Here is a 16,121-nt window from a genome sequence, read left to right on the forward strand (position 1 = left end):
GCCTTTACACGCACATGAAATTTAATGCCATCCCAGTCTTAGTCCGTAGGGTTCAGTATTGAGTTGGCCCACCCTTTGCAGCTATAACAGCTTCAACTCTTCTTGGAAGGCTGTCCACAAGGTTTAGGAGTGTGTCTATTGGAATCAAACCTCTGTGATCAAGCCCATGGTGGGCGGGTCAAAACAGGTCAAAACACATCATAATCCCTCCTCCACCAAACTTTACACATGGCACAACGTAGTCAGCTAAGTACCGCTGTCCTGGCAACTGCCAAATCCAGACATGTCCATCAGATTTTCAGACAGAGAAGCATAACTGGTCACTGCAGAGAACACGTCTCCACTGCTCTAGAATCCAGTGGCGGCGTGCTTTACGCCACTGCATCCGACGTTTTGCATTGCACTTGGTGATGTAATACTTGGATGCAGCTGTTCGGCCATGGAAACCCAATTCATGCAGTGCTCTACGCACTGTTGTTGTTCTAATCTGAAGGCCACACAAAGTTTGGAGGTCGTTAGCTATTGACTTTGCAGACAGTTGGCGACTTCTATGCACTGTGCGCTTTAGCATTGGCCGACCCTGATCTGTCATTTTACGTTGCCTACCATTTCGTGGATGAGTTGCTGTTGTTCCCAGTTGCTTCCACTTTGTTATAATACCACTAACAGTTGACTGCGGAATATTTAGTAGCCAGGAAATTTCACGGATGGACTTATTGCACAGATGGCAACCTATCACGGTACCACACTTGAATTCACTCAGCTCCTGAGAGCGACCCATTCTTTCACAAATGTTTGTAGAAGCAATCTGCATGCCTAGCTGTTTGATTTTTTAAACCTGTGGCCATGGAGATGATTGGAACATCTGGATCTAATGATTTGGAGGGGTGTCCCAATACTTTTGGCAATATAGTAGATATGCGGATTGGATGCGGTTCGAACCGCATCTAATCCACATGACATGAGCAATAACATTGCTTCCTATGGTGCCTGTTCACATATGTCAGGTGCAGAGTCATGTACGATTGATGAGCAGTGCTCTTTGGTTCAGGTACGGATTACAGGATATTTACTGCTATGGGAATCGTTTCTAAACCTGATAAGTGTGAACAGTGTAAAATCCTGAGCTGATTCTGTCTGGAACCTGATGTAAACCTGACCTGAACTGGTGAAGCTACTATGTCTGCACCGCACATGTTTGAATCAAATCAGCACTAATACTTTTGAGCCAACTGTTTTTCCAAAATATACAGTATATGTGTTTACCTTTTTTTTTACAAATTAAATAAGCAGCCATGCAGTAGTTGTTTCCTTTCAGGCTTCCTGTCTTTTAGAGAAACCATGGATTGAACCCTACAGAAGGAGGGGAAGGATTCAGTGCTTACTCACTTGTGTGTGTAAATTTCAGCTTGAGTTCCTGAGCTCCGTGAACAACAGTTTAATTTACAAAGTGCCCAGTGCATGCATAGAGCAAGGAGACCCAGTTATAAAAGAGTGTTGTGGTGAAATTGCGGATGGCGCTGCCAAAGCATGAGTCCATTCCAAGATATCACCAGCACACCATATTTAAGCAAACAAGACAATTTAATGTCACCAACAGAAAGAAGCAACCAAGACCGGGACAAGGGGTGGGCAAGAGGGGCAGCTGCCCTGTGCAGCTTTTAAAGAATTGGGGAGGGGCACAGTTTTGCTTCTATGCCCTGGGTGCTGGATAACCTTGTCCCGACACTGGAAGCAACTTTTTGAGGCTACTTGAGGCCATTTCCTCAGGCAGCAGTGACACTTACATTAGACAACACTAGATGTGCTCGGCAGTTGAGTATGTTTTTTGAGGACAACTCAGCTGTCAAGGTAGGAGAGAAAGAAAATAAAAAGGGGGAGTGAAGTTCCTCTTTAATTAATTGAAATGATTTTTTAAATATGTTTAGTGCTGACCATAAGGATTAAAGAAATACTATAAAACTCTACTATAATTTTCTGATTAGACTCCTTTTTATATTTGTCTTTTACCCACCTAGTACTACATCTGTGAGTACAAGGTACATGGCCACTATAAGTATGTGTATAATGGGGGACTAGTGAAAGACGAGCCATGCGGGATCAATGAATTTAGGATGGAGAGCCGGAACTCCATTTCAGAGGAGTATGCAGAAACACAATCTGATGAGAGAAGAGGGCTGGATTGTATGGAAATGTATGTGAACATAGCATGAGAAATAAGTCTTGTTCTCCCCCTCTTACCATTTCCTTGTTTGTCTACCCCTCCATCTTCCCATTCTTCTGTACTCGTGCCAATCACCCACTCATCGCAGGATGTCCTAGCCTACAGGAAAGTGGGGGTGCCAGAATCTCGGATCTTCACTGTCAACCCAAGGGGAGAACTGACCCAGGACCTGAACTCTGGCTTCAAATCTTCGTGAGTTTCTGGGCTGTTTGCAATGAGGGGGAGGAGGGGGCTCTGTAACATCACAGCCATATGTAGTCACACATGTTCCTTCCCACAATGTCCAGATCCTCTCACCTGCTTCTATAATCTCATGTATTGTACTTTATTTCCCAGTTGCTGTGATTTGTGTTGCCAAAGAGAATCAACACTTATGCTGCTCACATGATCTGTTCCGCTGCTATGCGATTATGACATTAAATTATATAATATCAATTTCTTTAAAGAGACAGTCTACCCAAAAGTCATTATTTATAGAGGGTCTGGTGGGCTGTCACCTGCTGGCTTTTTATTCCCCATGGGGACTCCAGTTTTATAGTCCTTGCCTCTGTTAGTACCCACCAGGGAATCTTATGTCTGCTACAAAATGATTGTTCCCAACTCTTTTTATTCTGTCCTTCATAATATAAAGCCCAACTCCAGAAAAAAAAAATTCAATTTGATAGGTTAAAATTTGTCATGTTTTATTGCTGGCTGTTTTCCTATTAAGAAGGATTCTCTTTACAGAGACCATGTTCCTGTACTATTAACATCAGCAACAATCCTCTCATAAGGATATATGTAAAATTAATATGCTTTGTGCGTCATTCTCCCGGTAATTATTGATGATATTATGATGATGAACAGAACCGACACTGCTGATTAGTGCCGTCGCCTTACATGTGACATTAGAAACCCTAGGCAGACTCAGAGCTGTCACTCAAATGACGCTCTGTAGTAGTCTCCTGCTATCATTTATTTATGTTTGAGGCTCACTATGCAACTTCTCATTGATCTGATTGTAATAGGTCAAAAAGAGTGCCAAACAAAAAATCCTTAGCAGTCCAAAGGCTTTATTGTTCAGTTAGTTACAACATACAAGGCAAGAAACAGCCAACACATTTCGGGGGCCACTTGATCCCCATTCATCAGGGCTGGGTGAAATGTCAGAATATTAAATGGAATAAAAAATGCTCCTAAGGCGAGCCTTAGATGGATCGATTTGCTTTCCTGCAACCACGGGTTGCAGGAAAGAAAATTGCTCAAATCCCCCATCAACAGAGTCAGTGTTGATGGGGAAATCCCTCCTGCAGATCTCTTGTGTTCTGCCAGCGGGGAGCCATCCCAGCCATCAGAACACAATGGTTACTGGTAGTGGCTATAGCCACCATCAGTAATTACATGTAAAAACCAGACAGGCATTGAAGTCGATCAATGTCCCTGCTGAACCAGGCAAATTTCAATCCATATATGGTTGCCCTAAATAAAATAACAGTGGTTCTAACCTTCTACTAGTTTATTGAAAACAAATAAAAAATGCAGGTGGTGGGGTTTTTATATCCATCTTGGAGAGTTGGAGCTCCATGAAATAGCCAGATGTGCAGGCCTGGGAACTCAAGAGCACGTAGTATATTAAAACAGTTTACCATTACACACAGCATCTAATACTGCTTCTCTCCAGATGATTTTCACCGTTCTTGCACTATAGCAAAGTCGATTACACCTTTCCCACAGACTCTGCTAGTCTGTCTTTTTTCTCAGTTTCTGGGGAACGACCTTGACCAGCAGGAACAGACCCCTTTTATCTGATTGAGACAACAATACCCTCCAATTACAGGATCTCTATAAACCAGCTACAGTCAGAGAAACAAGACCAAACTTTATAATTCCCTTACAAGTAGAGATCTTTCCATGACAGTCCCTGAGAAACATAAGAAGTCATTAGATGATTTAACTCTTCAGTATCTACCAAAAATGAAATATTGGATTTGAGTAAAGTTGAGCCTTTAAAGAGGACCTCTGGTTTGGATGCTGATCCCAAAAGACAAGAAGAGGACAAAAGACTAATCACCAGTATTGCCTGTTTTCCCTGCAGCTGATCTTTTTCCCACAACTGAGTTACCATGTCTTGTCTCTCACTGTCCACAAGACTTTGGAGAGAAGTGATAAAAAGGAACATGGGTATCAGTGAGAAATGCAGTTGATTTCAGTAGCTGTTGGAGCTTGCCTTCCCACATATACTATAACCTGTTGACGCTGGCCACACGCATATATGCAGGAGCTCGGCATGTGGGTCTTGATGCCCTGCATATATGCGGCCCTGACAAAACTAATTACCATGCTGAGAGCGTGTTCCCAGCATGGTAGCCGGCAGTGATTGGTAAGCTCCCAATGCCTACTTACGATCGGGAGCTTTTCAATCATCTGACCGCTATAACAGCCAATCACAGTGGTCACATGACCCTAAGGCCCACCTCTGCCTCCCGGCTTTTAGAACCCTTAAAGGGCTGGGAGGAGGTTTGTGCCAAAGGGTTAAAGCCCCAGGCCAAATATTGACTGAAATCGGCCAGTACAGTAGATACTGGCTGACATTCGGTTCGTGTGTATGGGTCCTTGTTTGACAGAAGTCGATCTCTTGGATGGTTTCTGTCAATGGACCTTGCTGCAAGTGCTGACCGGTATGTTCTGGCAGAGTTAGGGCAGTCCCCCTGTTAGAACACAATAGCTCAGCAGGGAGATTGCTGTACTAATGTTGCATCATTAGTACAAAGACCTCCTCAGTTTTTTTTTTTGTGTTCAGTTTGCTGGGTTTGAGTTTTTTTAAATCTTTTGAGTCCAATTTTTTATCAGTGTATTGAGCTCTGATAAAGGGTGTCCTGTCTCCTGACACCTGTTGGATTATATCTTTTGGATATACTATGATGTAACAAAATATTTGGTCTGTCAACCATTGGTGTGGTGCTTCTAAATCTCCTTTGACAATGCATTTCCCAGTGACCTCTTTGTGCATAGCCTAACCTGGTCCAGTGCCTCCAACTCGTTCTTTCTTGGTCCACACTTTGGGGTTGATTTACTAAAACTGGGAGAATACAAAATCTGTTACAGCTCTGTACAGAAACCAATCAGCTTCCAGGTTTTTTTTTTTTTTTTTATATATATCAAAGCTTATTTGAACAAGCTGAAGTTATATGCTGACTACCATGCATGCCTGCACTAGATTTTGCACTCTCCAGTTTTAAATCAACCCATAGTCTCTGCAGTATTTTGGTCTTTGCTTCTCCATATCAGATTTGTCCTTCTGATGACTGGTAATTTGATGACCTGTAGGAGAATATTTAAGAAGCATCAGAGGAGGTGCATAAGTATTCATACTTGAAATTTTACACATTTTGTCATGTTACAACCAAAAACGTAAATGTATTTTATTGAGATTTTATGTGATAGACCAACACAAAGTTTCACACAATTGTGAAGTGGATGGAAAGTAATAAATGGTTTTCAAATTTTTTTACAAATAACTATCTGAAAAGTGTGGCGTGCATTTGTATTCAGACCCCTTTACTCTGATACCCCTAACTAAAATCTAATGGAACCAATTGCCTTCAGAAGTCACCTAATTAGTAAATAGAGTCCACTTGTGTGTATTATTTACTGAGATTATTTAATCTCAGTATAAATACAGCTGAGGTTTGTTAGAGAACATTGGTGAACAAACAGCATCGTGAAGGCCAAGGAACACACCAATACTGTAAAGCGAAACAAAAAGAAAGCGCACCAACCTTGCGCATTACCTCAGTAAAATGTGATTTTATTGAATTTAAAATATACTCACAAACAGAGAAGTATAACAAGCGTGTAAAGGCCTTAGCGAGACTCAAGGAGTCTGAAACCAGCGGGAGTCTTATCATGAGTGAAGATTCTCAAATTCAGTCTGACACGTTTCTAAGGGAGTCCCTTAGTCTGTTTTTGTTTCAAGGAACACACCAAACAGGCCAGAGATAAAGTTGTGGAGAATTTTAAAGCAGGGTTTAAAAAAAAAAAAAATCTCACTTAGCACTGTTCAATCCATCCTCCAAAAATGGAAAGAGTATGGCACAACTGCAAACCTACCAAGACTTGGCCATCGACCTAAGCTGTTAGGCAGGGCAAGGAGAGCATTAATCAAAGAAGCTACCAAGAGGCCCATGGTAACTCAGGAGGAGCTGCAGAGATCCACAGCTCAGGTGGAAGAATCTGTCCACAGGACAGTTAATAGTCATGCACTCCACAAATCTGGCCATTATGGAAGAGTAGCAAGAAGAAAACCATTGTTGAAAGAAAGCCATAAGAAGTCCCGTTTACAGTTTGTGAGAAGCCATGTGGGGGACACAGCAAACATGTGGAAGAAGGTGCTCTGGTCAGATGAGACCAAAATTTAACTTTTTGATCTAAAAGCAAAACGCTATGTGTGGCGGAAAACTAACACTGCACATCACCCTGAACACGCTATCCCCACCGTAAAACATGGTGGTGGCAGCATCATGTTGTAGGAATGCTTTTCTTCAGCAGGGACAGGGAAGCTGGTTAGAGTTGATGGGAAGATGGATGGAGCCAAATACAGGGCAATCTTAGATGAAAACCTTTTAGAGTCTGCAAAAGAGACTGGGTGGAGGTTCACCTTCCAGCAGGACAACGACCCTAAATGTACAGCCAGAGCTACAGTGGACTGGTTTAGATCAAAGCTTAATCATGTGTTAGAATGGCCCAGTCAAAGTCCAGACCTAAATCCAACTAAGAATCTGTGGCAAGACTTGAAAATTGCTGTTCACAGACGCTCTCCATCTAATCTGACAGAGCTTGAGCTATTTTGCAAAGAAGAATGGGCAAAAGTGTCCCTCTCTAGATGTGCAAAGCTGGTAGAGACATCCCCAAAAAGACTTGCAGCTGTAATTGCAGCGAAAGGGGGTCCTACAAAGTATTGACTGGGGGGGCTTAATACAAATGCATGCCACACTTTTTAGATGTTTATTTGTAAAAAATGTTGAAAACCATTTATCATTTTCCTTCCACTTCACTTATGTGCCACTTTTGTTGGTTTATCACATAAAACCCCAATAAAATACATTTACGTTTTTAGTTGTAACATGACAAAATGTGGAAAATTTCAAGGGCTATGAATACATTTTCAATACACTGCAGATTGATAAATGAATGACGCAAAAGTAGAAAGGCATTGCATGTCCTTAGATGCAGCTTCACCTCCAGCAAGGAGAACATTGAGCAGCACAGTAATATCGCTGAATCTCACTCCAGTTCACATGTGACTAGCAGTCAGAGGCAGCAGTGCCTTGGATGATATCACACGGCAGATGAATAGTTATGTGGCTTTAGGTTCATGGGTGACTAGGCACAGTCACATGTCAGGAGGTGCACAACAAATTTTTTAGAAGAAATTTAAGACAAAAGGTAGATTTTTCAGGGTACTGAAAAGGCACAGTAAACAATTCTAAATGTTCACTATAAGATAGTAGATCTTTATGAGTCTATGTCCACTTTAATATTTTCCCTCTATCTACCCACTTGTCCCTCATAGCAAATAGACTTTCCAATGCTTAAAGCAACTTTGGTGATGCCACTACTTTGGTGCCCACTGTTCTCCTTGCTGGAAAACAGGAAGAACACAGGAAGCTGTGTTTGTTTAATTCACTACGTGGAATCCTCCAGCTCTGTTGCTGCTTATTTTATTACCTTACCAGTCATCAGTGGGGCAGCTCTGACATGAGGAGGCAAAGCCTCCTCATGTACAAAGGTGGCTGCCTTCACACAGAGAGACCATGCAGAGCAAGCCATGGTAAGTCAATAATGGGAAAAGATCAGCAGTAGAAAGACCACCAATGATACTGAAGATTAGTCCTTTGTCCTCTGCTTACCTTTTTTGACACAACTTTCACAGTATAGGACCTCTTTAGGTGTACCACTTATGTCCATCAGGCGAGTGGTAATAGAATCAGAAGCAGTTCCTGGTGCTACTAAAGTTGGGCAAACATTTGCTTGTCTATGTTAAGGCTTAACTACACCTGTTCTTACCTGGAGTCATCTTTAAAGCATATCATGTGACAAGAGTAACCTTTGTATTTGTTAAACATATCAGATTTGTAGATATTTGATAACAGTGCCATTCACATATAATCAAAGACATCACTGCAATCTAACTACAAATCTATTTGCAGAATATTTTACATATATTTATGTTATGAACTGTTTTTGTGACTTCATGACTGCCAATGGTCTTTGTTCTCACAGGTACTCTGCTCTGTGTGATTTGGTGAATGTCATGTTCCCTCCTCCTTCGTCCTACGCCATCTCAGCTCTGCTGTCTCCGCAGTTTAATGACTTTTCCTATTGGAGAGACCCAGTGAGCAGTATTAGTGAGGAAGAGCTTGTGCACATTTCCTAAGAATTGTATGTCAAGTGTCCTTTTCCCAGAACTTGTATGGCCAGTCATGGACATAGGAGCCATTAGAACCACATTTTTGCAAAGGCCTAAAAGGTTCAACCCTGGGGATGATCTACAAACACTGGAGAGAAGGAACAACAAAGTGTTCTTCACAGCAGACATTCCTGATGTCATTCTTCTACTGTAGGTTACATAATGAAGAAGTCTGATGTCTGACCGGTTGCTGCAGTAAGCTATTCAGTTCTTCCATTAAAATAAATTTTATATATAAGGCATAAGTTTTACGTCCTAATGAGACAATCTTCTCTTCAAGTAGCCATAGCAGGCCCAATGATCAATAATCAGGTTGTTTTGGATGTAATAAGGTGATGGTTCACTGGTGATTTGAAGACCTGTAGGAGAATGTTCAAGAAACCTCAGAAGAGGTGCAGAAAGCATAGATACATGAATGAATGAGTAAAGTAAAGAAAAAAGATCCTTGCACTGCAAGTTCTTAGATACAGCTTCACCTCCAGCAAGGATAACATTGAGCAGCACAGTAATAATATCTCCAAATCATATGAGACTAACCGTCAGAGGATATAGATTGATGAAGTGTGTATATTCTGAATTTTTCAATGCTCCAAGAGGCTAGTCCTCTCTTTGTTTACTAAACAGCCAATTTGAAAGATTTTTTTTGTTTTTATTTGTTTATATATAGGCATGGTTTTTTGACTGACCATTTCATTGCCTTCATTCCTGAATTGCGTGATTCACCCCATATCAAACAGATCTGCTCAAAAATATGCAGGCAAAGCAAAAACTGCTGCATTGCTGATTGTCATGTATGTCCAAAGCTGGTCATAGATGGATGGAACTTTCAACAAAAATTCTTAGGAAAAATCTTAAGAAAATTTGTACAAAAATTCTCAGAACGTCCTCAGAACATTCAAATGTTTCTTGAAAGATTTTGTTTGCTTTAAACATTTGATTTTGGAATGAATGGACTTACCAAACAAAAACTACACACACTGTTAGAAATTTGTTTATTTGAGACAAATTTGCCATCTTACTCCTTCAAATTTTCTCATCACCGGGGTAAAAAATGAACGTTGATTTGACTCACCGATGATTAGAAAGATTGAACAAACTTTCTTCAAACATTCTTTTGAAATATTACCCATCTATGGCCAGCTTAAGTAAGTTAAAGGGTCAGTTCACCAATAACTAAGTAATAAAACCTCTGCACTAAATGGCTATCTATTGTATGATAAATCCACAGCTGCTGTAAAAAAAACAAATATAATTGATATAAAAAACAATTACCAACAAAACATAAAAAAAACAAAATAACATAATACCCCTTACCTGGAAAAATAAGCCCCTTCACAATCTAAAACCCCAATTATGTAACAAATAACCAAGCTGTTCCAATCAGTGAATATACAATATGTTTTCCAATCCACATTCACAGCAATAATACATTGCATGCCTCCACCTAAAAAAGAAACACAGCTTACCAAATATAAATGACCTCCACAAAAACTGAAGGTCAAAATACACAGGAAATGTATTATCCAAGTGATCAACACCCTCTTATAGTGGATTGCTAATAACAACTTCATATCTTAATATAGAGAACTCCCCTTATCAAATCAGTGACAGTAAAGAATTCAGAATTAAAATGCTTCCAATCATGAAATCAGGAACAAAAAAAATGTAAACAAATAATAAGGATACTCACATTATATTTGTGCAACACAGCAAGCCATTCCAGATAGCTTGCAGTTTTGATCAGCCTATGGTGGTATGTTAAAGTGATTGTAAAGTTTAAATAAAAAAAAAACAAGAAGCAAAGAATAGCACATAGCTGCCCTGATCCTCCTCTTTTGGGTTCCCCCACTGGCCTGGCTCCTCCTCTTCTAGGTGTGCCATCATCTGCAGGCTCAATCCCATGCCGTGATGTGTGCATCCATTGATACGCACAGTGCGGCTTGGCCCTGCCCTCTTTTTACAGGATTTGACTGACAGCAGCGGGAGCTGATGGCTCCCACTGCCTCAGCAAAGAATGTGAAAGCGGGGAGAACCGCTACAGATGGGCACAGCGCTGGATCGAGTGAGGGCTCAGGTATAAGGAGAGGAGAGGGGGCAATATTATTATCTAAACATTTTTTACCTTAACCCTTTGAGGACCGTAAGGTTTTGGAATGCCAAAAGAATCAATTTTTTTGTTCGTACACTTCAGTTGCTGTAACTAAGCCATTTCATGAAATAATTGGCAAAAAGCTAGATCCATTTGTTGTTTGTTAAGAACTAATATTTTGACTCAAACCAAAAAAAAAAAGAGTTTTAAGTTCTTAATCAGATGATACACGCAATTACAAGCATGGGACAAATACGTCCCTTGGTCCTCAAAAGGTTAATGCAGGAAATGCATTAGAAAAGGTTTAAGCTTTAGAACCACTTTAATGCTCAGGTGTTTGAACCTATCAATATGCTGAAACACAAGTTTTTTTTCATTCACTGACTCATGTTGTGTTAAGGCAGCCCATTCACTGTGAAAAGGCTCTTAGAAAGGGCCATATGCACTATTTAGTGCTTTCCTGTACAATTGTGGTGTGTTGAAGGGAAGTTGTGCTGGATTTTACTATATATGTGCTTTGGAGTGCCATTCGAATGATAGTGCAGAGTGTTCATGTGTTTGGTACGCTGCAGGTCTAAACACACGTTACCACAAGTGCATGTTTGTAAATCCAGTCTAAAAAAAAGCCTGTGGGTAACATGACCTGCTGACATTTGCCTAAAACAAAAAAAATAAAAAAAAATTTGGTGTCCTGACACTTTAAAGATGCACCTGTAAAAAAAAAAAATAAGCAAGTTACATGTTACCATCTGATTTTACAATCTCCTTTAGATTTGTCATGAACTTTGTAGTTTGAGGGCCTACCCAAGTGTATGGATTATTTAGGTATGCCCTCAGCCCATTTACACCTGCCTGTCTATAGGGATGAATGGACCTTCCGATCCAATCTGTCTGAAAACCTGACAGGTGAACCTGATCGGAAGCTGTGTGAAAGTCCCCTTCACACAGCTTTCGATCAGGTTCACCTGTCAGGTCTCCTCCTGGCCAAGCTGGTGTACATTTCCTATCCTCTGTGTCCTAGAACCTGGCCATGGAGTATGACTATCTCCTTCTCATGAAGTTATCCTTGGATGCCCATTATTCCTTATGACGAGACATAGCGTGAATACCATTATTAAAAGTGGGGATGGAGTATAACAAAGCTGTCTAAGCTCTGGGCAGTGTAAATTTCTCTTTTTGAACATCACATACATGATTTATATGGAGGGTGATGAGGAATTGGCTGAATACAATGAGTTAGGCCTCATTCACATGACCAAACTGCCTGCAGCCAGGCCCACTTATCCATCCACATATACAAATGCTTGAAGTTCCACAACCTGTCATCGATTTGTACCTCTGGGCCACATAAACACACAACTTCTTCATGTTGTATGGCTCTCTGTGGCCATGTGAATGAAGCCTTAAAGTAGACGTTCACCCAAAACCTAACTCTAAACTTACTCGCAGCCACAATCTAAATCTAATCTATCTAGGTCTATCTAGCCCTGTAGAGAAGAAATCGCTATACATACCTGTTCTATAGCCACTCCATCCGAAGCTGAGCTGTTAGCGATGGCTTCAATGTGTAGGAGTGTGCAGGAGAGGAAGTCAACAATGGAAGCCCCATTGTAAGTCTATGGGTGACATCACTTTCCAGGCATTTCCCAGCCTTTGTTGGTTCTCCCCTGCACACAGTATCTGCTGCTGGAGACCGGACCAGATCGGCTTTAGAAAAGATATGTATAGCAATTTCTTCTTTACAGGGCTAGAGAGATTCATTTTAAAATGTGGCTGCAAGTAGGTTTAGAGTTAGGCTTTGGGTGAACTTCTACGTTTAATGTGGACCTATCAGTTTTGCTTCACCTACATCAACATCAGGTGTTTCAAGCAGACACAAAACACATAGTCGGATTCAGAGACCTTTATTACGTAACAAGTTCAAAAACACAGTTAATTTGATTTCACAAAACAGAAATACACCTTATATTAATCAGCATCATAAAACCAAAATACGACAAAAAAAAGTCAAAAGCTGAAACTTTCTCTCACTTTCCTGTTTTGCTTCAATTTGACTGAAAAATAATATTGTACATCTTAATAATAAAAAAAAAACAACCATCCTCTCAGATACACACAGGATAATGCCAACAGAAAAACAGTGTAGCTCTGCCCCTTCCTGGAGGTTAAGAGCTATTCGAGGAGGCAGCTACTTGGAATGTCATGTAGAGGAAATGTTTACATTAGGGGTGTTAGAGGCTACTGACAGCCAAAGAATGCCGATGCTATTCATCCTGTCAACATCCCGAGAGGTCCATCCAGACACAGCCATGATTTAGTGTTGTGCAGGACTAGATTAGATGGCTAACTGCTCTCCAGAGACCTCTTAGGTGCCTCTTGTAAATGAATTGTAATTAAAAGAATGCTTTTATTATACAGAATTTTGTAATGTAAATATGTAAAGTTTTAGCTGAAATGTACACATTCTTTATCCTTGTCAAATTGATGGTGTTTATTCTCAACAATGCATTTATTCCTTCAGGCCAATCATACCTGGTGTAGCTACGGAACACAAGTCCTTAGTAATATATGCATACCAAAGTGCCCTGCCAGCACTGCAGCAGCATGCTAGGCTTTATTTAAAGGGATTGTCCACCCAAACTGCTGTTTGTTTTTTGGCGGGTGGTATTAGATGCTGTCACCCAAAGGGGCCAACAAGGTAGGAAGATTCAGCTTCTGATCTTCTTTCTACCTTTCTATTTGGTCACCTGACATTTATATAAAACCTCTGTCGGTGTTCACAGACTAGGCCCAGGTGATTTAATGAGAAAAGGGTACAAATTTAGGAGAATGCATTCCGTGCTTTATGGAGTGCATCATATAAGATGAACTGCTATAGGTTTTAGATTCTGTCAGCAAGATCTCTGTCCCTGGGTTCCCAGCTCCACCCATGTTCTTCAGGAAGTTTAAAGGATAAGTTCTCTTTTTTTTAAAAAAAAATAATAATCGCACAATTTTTTGCAGGTAAAAAAATGAATGTGCATTTACTTCTTTTTTTTTTTTAGGAGCCTGGAAAGCAGTGCATCGGCAATCAGCAGCTTGCTGGTGCCATGCAGGACTCCTGCAGACTATTAGTGTGAGCTGTCAGCCCATACAGACAGGCAGTTTTACACTGAAAGGAAGAAACAATGAACTACCACAACGCTCAACAGTGCTGTGGTAGTTCATTGAGAACTACAATCTGACAGCCGCAAAGGCAGTTGGGACTTGCAATTATCCATTCACAGAACTCTATATTTTTTTTTTAAATTGTGACAGCTAGCTGGTGGAGAAGATCCCCCTGCTAGTTGTCACAACAGGGGACCAGGAGGTCGGAAGGGTTGGATACACCCTGAATATGGATGTAATCTGTAACATTTTATACTGAATACTACATATACTCTAAAGTTTAACTAAAGCTAAGAATTTATGTACATTTGGGATTAAGTAAAGGCCCCCATTGACAACTCTAATTTTGGTCAATAACTGCGAAATCAGCCAAAATTCAAGGCGTGGATGGCCCTGCAAGTACCACTGGGATCAAACAAAGTCCATTTAAAAATTGACTGAGCTGGGGGTAAACTTATTATCTGAACAGTGACCACATCCCACAGTTGCAGTCACTGTTTAGGTACACCATTGAATTCAGGCAGATGCAGATTTAGCAAAACCATATAATATGAGGTCAAACCTAAACACTTTCAATTTGTATGAAATCAGATAAGCCCCTGCATTACATAGTTGAAGGTAAACCTAAAGTATATTGAACAAGAAAATTGCATAATGTATGGTCAGCTTACGAGAGAGGGTGAATTTCCCCAGTGGTTAAACAGAATGCAATAAATTCCCAACAAAGGTTCTAACTGTTCTCCACTCTATCCAACACCAAGGAACACAAAATTTGGCTTTGGACACATTTTACGTTATGGAAACCATGGCAGGAATGACAAGACTTTTTGTAATCGCTTAGGCAGACACAGGATAGGGAGAGCATGCTGCTGAAACCTTAAAGATGACCTGTCAGGGAAGAAATACAGAAATGTGAAAAACATAGCTGCTAAGGCTGACTTGTTTTGAAAGCTGCAAGTGTCATTGAGCCATTGACCCAACACAAGTATGCAGATCAAGAGTTCAAACCTGACATGCTTATTCCAGGTCACTGACTCACTTTGGTGGTAAAGTCGGGATCAAGAAGTCAACCCCTGAGCAGGGGCGGACTGACAACTCATGGGGCCCCCGGGCAATAGGGGATCATGGGGCCCCTGTGTCCTTGCCCAAACTGCCTATGAAAAAGGTACCAGGGGCAGTGCCCGAGTTTCCAAATGGTCAGTCCACCCCTGCCCCTGAGTCTGCACCATTACAAAGAAATCAGTTCCATTATTACTATCATGATATATTTAGGAAAGATCATAACTGGGGGATTTTATCTACCAAAAAACAAAATATTAGTTCTGTATGTACTAATCCTTTAGTAACATGAAAATCTTGCAAGAAGAATTACAATTCTGAACGATAGCTTGCAGACAATGCAAAGACCAACGGCAACCAATCACATATCATCCTTTAACACTGACTAGATGAAGGCTTTGCCTTGATTGGTTATGGTGAGTTACTGATCTGCAGTATGAATTTGGTTGATAATTAAAGGTCTCAGTTTAAACCTCACTTTGTACTCAGAAGTCATTATTGATGAAACATAATTTTTATTTTTGTATGAATTATAACCTGTAGCTTTGTTGTTACAGATTAAATAAATTTGGTCATTTAAAATTAAAATTGTCGATGTGGATTTCAGACTGAAAAATTCTTGGGGTTTACAGCTTTTAAAACATGACCTGATTTTAGTGCTGTAAAGAACTGTCTACCCATAACAATCATTTGGCTCCTTTATTTATTTTTACCAAGCACTGGAAACTTAAAAGGCAAAATCTGATTGGTTGCTCTAAGCTAGCCTTTCTCAGCCATGGTTCCACTGAACCCTATGCCTAGTACACACAATGAGAAAATTGAATTAAAAAAATGCATTCAGAAGATTTGTTCGATTATCTGTTCGTTAGTGCACAGCTTTCAAGAGACGATTGTGACAGTTCAGGCAAAATTATCTGAAGGGACAAGCACAACATTTTTTTAGTAAGATAACAGAATGAACGATTTTTGTTTAATCAGTACAGTATTCATCTTTTTAAAATCGAGTGACCAAGACCGCTCATGATCAGAAACATGAAAACAAACCCGGAAGGAAAAAAGGCAACGAAAACAATCTTTGCATACAACAAAATACTACTAAATACAAAAAGAATATCGTTTTCAGGACATGAGAACGAATCTATGTGAGGAGACCA

General features: G+C 40.4%; 1 protein-coding gene across 3 annotated transcripts in view; it reads left to right on the top strand.

Annotated features, from left to right (window-relative positions):
• LOC149465813 (phosphatidate phosphatase LPIN3-like) overlaps positions 1–15,444 on the top strand; it is a 76,708-nt gene extending 61,264 nt beyond the window's left edge. For all 3 annotated transcript variants that reach the window (XM_089673352.1, XM_089673349.1, XM_089673353.1), the window contains exons 19-20: positions 2,313–2,416; positions 8,486–15,444. In XM_089673352.1, coding sequence (XP_089529478.1) covers positions 2,313–2,416; positions 8,486–8,639 — 258 coding nt within the window. In that variant the 3' untranslated portion in view covers positions 8,640–15,444. The remainder of the gene's footprint in view (positions 1–2,312; positions 2,417–8,485) is intronic.
• The last annotated feature ends 677 nt before the right edge of the window (positions 15,445–16,121 follow it).

Source organism: Staurois parvus, unplaced genomic scaffold (genome assembly GCF_062004578.1).
Source record: "Staurois parvus isolate SC_StPar_1 unplaced genomic scaffold, SC_StPar_1.0 ptg000137l, whole genome shotgun sequence".
NCBI classification, from domain to species: Eukaryota; Metazoa; Chordata; class Amphibia; order Anura; family Ranidae; genus Staurois; species Staurois parvus.